This window comes from Erigeron canadensis, chromosome 8 (assembly GCF_010389155.1).
Source record: "Erigeron canadensis isolate Cc75 chromosome 8, C_canadensis_v1, whole genome shotgun sequence".
Taxonomy (NCBI): Eukaryota; Viridiplantae; Streptophyta; class Magnoliopsida; order Asterales; family Asteraceae; genus Erigeron; species Erigeron canadensis.
The window spans coordinates 22,251,241-22,253,910 of NC_057768.1; the positions used below are offsets into that span (position 1 = coordinate 22,251,241).

Below are 2,670 nucleotides of genomic sequence, written 5' to 3' on the forward strand. Positions count from 1 at the left end.
ATAGTGGAAATTTTTAGAAGATAAGGGCTAAAAGTGTTAATTATTAGAATAAAGGTTTAGAGTGTAAATTAATTGATTAAAAACAAGTTTGGTATTTTATAAAAACTCTTTCTATAGTGGGTATTTATTAAGGGTAATCTAGTAGTTTTGGTATAACTATTGTGTAACTATTTCTAAAAATAGAAGGAGTGATAATTTTTATAAAAGTGTATAAATATGTGAAAGATAAAATGATATATATACATAAAACAAAGCACATCTCAAGGAACCAACCTCACATGTACAATTACTTTTTTGACCAGGTGCTATAGGAGACCTTGAGCACAGAAAATTGAGTCTTTGAAGGAATGCTGGTCCATTATGGACACGATTGACCAATCATTTACAGTGATGGTTCTAAAGAAAACTACCATCTTTTATGTATATATCATCTAAATTACTTTAAACATTATTAAAAACATATATATTATCTCAAGGTCCCCCCCACTTTATATATAATCACAAGTGGGTGTATTACCATGTGCAAAAATTGCCATGCTGATATATAATGTACTATAAATATGAGGTGATTATAACGGATTAGTAACTCATTCTGCCTACATTTCGATTCATAAATTTCATTCCATAGTATTTTCTTTCATATAGCATATTCTTACAATAGCATTATCTTTCAAAATGGTAGTTACAACCATAACTCCCAAACTCGACCTGCCTTTACAAACAAGAATTTCACTAGCTGTTATAGGCATGTATATCGACTTAACACAGAAAAAGGAAGGAACAGTTCGCCGATGGCTCGCTAATTTATTTCCACACAGGGACCCCGCACCCGTAGACGATACTATCAACTCATACGACGTCATCGTGAATAAAACTTCCAACATTTGGTTCCGTGTATATATTCCTAAAGGGCACAAAATTGAAGATCTGCCACTTTTTGCATATTTTCACGGAGGCGGATATTCCCTCCTTTCCGCTGATGTGAAGATGTATGATGATTTATGCACAGATTTGGCTGTAAAATTTCCTTGTGTTGTCGTTTCTGCTGATTATCGTCTTGCCCCTGAGAAAAAATATCCTACACAATATCAGGATGGAATCGAAGTGCTGAAATTTCTTGACAATCCAGAGAACCTCGCAAAATGTGGTCTTGAAAATGCGAATATTTCTCGTTGCTTTATTGCTGGAGATAGTTCAGGTGGAAACCTGGCTCATTCTGTTAATCTAAGCGCTTGCCTAACCAAGTTCGAACAACTCAAGGTATATATATATATATATAATATGAACTTTAAATTTTTTAGGTTTGCCAATGATTTTATATGTATTTCAATAGAAATGACAATTAACATAATGTGTTTACTATTTGAAGGCAGTCGGTTTGGTGACAATTCAGCCTTTTTTTGGAGGAGAGGAAAGAACAAAGTCTGAAGTTGAACTTGATTTTAAAGTACCTTTCTTGAACACGCAAAGAACGGATCTGTTTTGGAAAGCGTTGATGCCAGAAGGTGAAGAATATAACCGCGATCATCCAAGCATCAATGTTAGTGGCCCGAGGGCAGTAGACATAACAAAATTGGATTATCCGGAAACCATGTTAGTTGTGGGAGGGTTTGATGTTCTAAAAGATTGGCAGATAAAGTACTACGAGTGGCTGCAAGAGTCTGGAAAAAAAGTACACTTAGTGAACTACCCAAACATGTTTCATGATTTTTGTAGTTTTCCGGAACTGCCAGAATATGATCAACTTATCACTGAAATGAGGGAATTTGTGTACAAGATCTTTAATAAGGTATGCTCTTATACATATTGAATATCAAAAGTACGGATCGATACACTAAAAATAATGTACTCGTACATTTCAACATAAGGTACATATCTATCTATCTTCTAATTATAGAAGTCACTAGATAGTATGAATAATCCACTTCTTATGATAACTTTTAAATTATAACTTAATATTCATATGTGAATGGTATATGTGAACATATTCGTCCACATATGAACTATCAAGTTATACTTTAAATTATCTATGTTCCACATGTGAATAATTATCATATAAACCTTACCCAATATATATCTAGTATATCATGATGTAATTTGTAACAGATATGGTGGTTTTCATGGAGACATGTATATATATATATATGATATGTATATATTATAAATGTACTAACATTTGCTTTTAATTGTGTCGATTGTGCTTAACAGAGTAAGAAGGAATGACAGCAGATGCTTGAATGAGGATGGGTAAATTTATGACATGTTGGACTAGGACTCGAAGACATGTCCTTAGCCTAGTTTTATTTATATCTATGCTTACGGGAAGGTGTACCAAATTTTATTCGGTTTGCTATTGTGTGTATTTAAAGATGAAAACTCTTATTATGTACATTAAAGAGTTTAGGGTCTAACTCCAACCTATGTTTTGTGTAATCCTGCATTAAATTGTAATTCTTTCATTATTGATGTATCCAACTGCAACCTATGTTGTGTGTAATTTTACTCTATAATTGTTTTTGGTACTTTATGTATTCATTTGTAATTTTACTCTATAATTTGTTTTTCCACTTTATGTCTACAACTTTGATCTTTTTTGCTATTTATGTATCCAACTTTGTGTGTTTTTTTGCTATTTATGTATATCTTTTTTAAACCTAAGTACTTAAGTAC

At 32.3% G+C, this 2,670-nt stretch overlaps 1 protein-coding gene across 1 annotated transcript; it reads left to right on the top strand.

The window, feature by feature from the left end:
* Positions 1 to 606: 606 nt before the first annotated feature.
* On the top strand, positions 607 to 2,417 carry LOC122580329 (probable carboxylesterase 18). Its single transcript, XM_043752602.1, has 3 exons — positions 607 to 1,260; positions 1,370 to 1,789; positions 2,209 to 2,417. The coding sequence occupies exons 1-3, from the start codon at positions 676 to 678 to the stop codon at positions 2,221 to 2,223; spliced, it is 1,020 nt and encodes a 339-aa protein (XP_043608537.1). The 5' UTR covers positions 607 to 675; the 3' UTR covers positions 2,224 to 2,417.
* The last annotated feature ends 253 nt before the right edge of the window (positions 2,418 to 2,670 follow it).

Bases quoted from the DNA above. Each gene is read 5' to 3' on its own strand.
- LOC122580329 (XM_043752602.1), top strand. From the start codon at position 676: ATGGTAGTTACAACCATAACTCCCAAACTCGACCTGCCTTTACAAACA. The intron at 1,261-1,369 runs GTATATATATAT...TACTATTTGAAG, and splicing joins CCAAGTTCGAACAACTCAAG to GCAGTCGGTTTGGTGACAAT.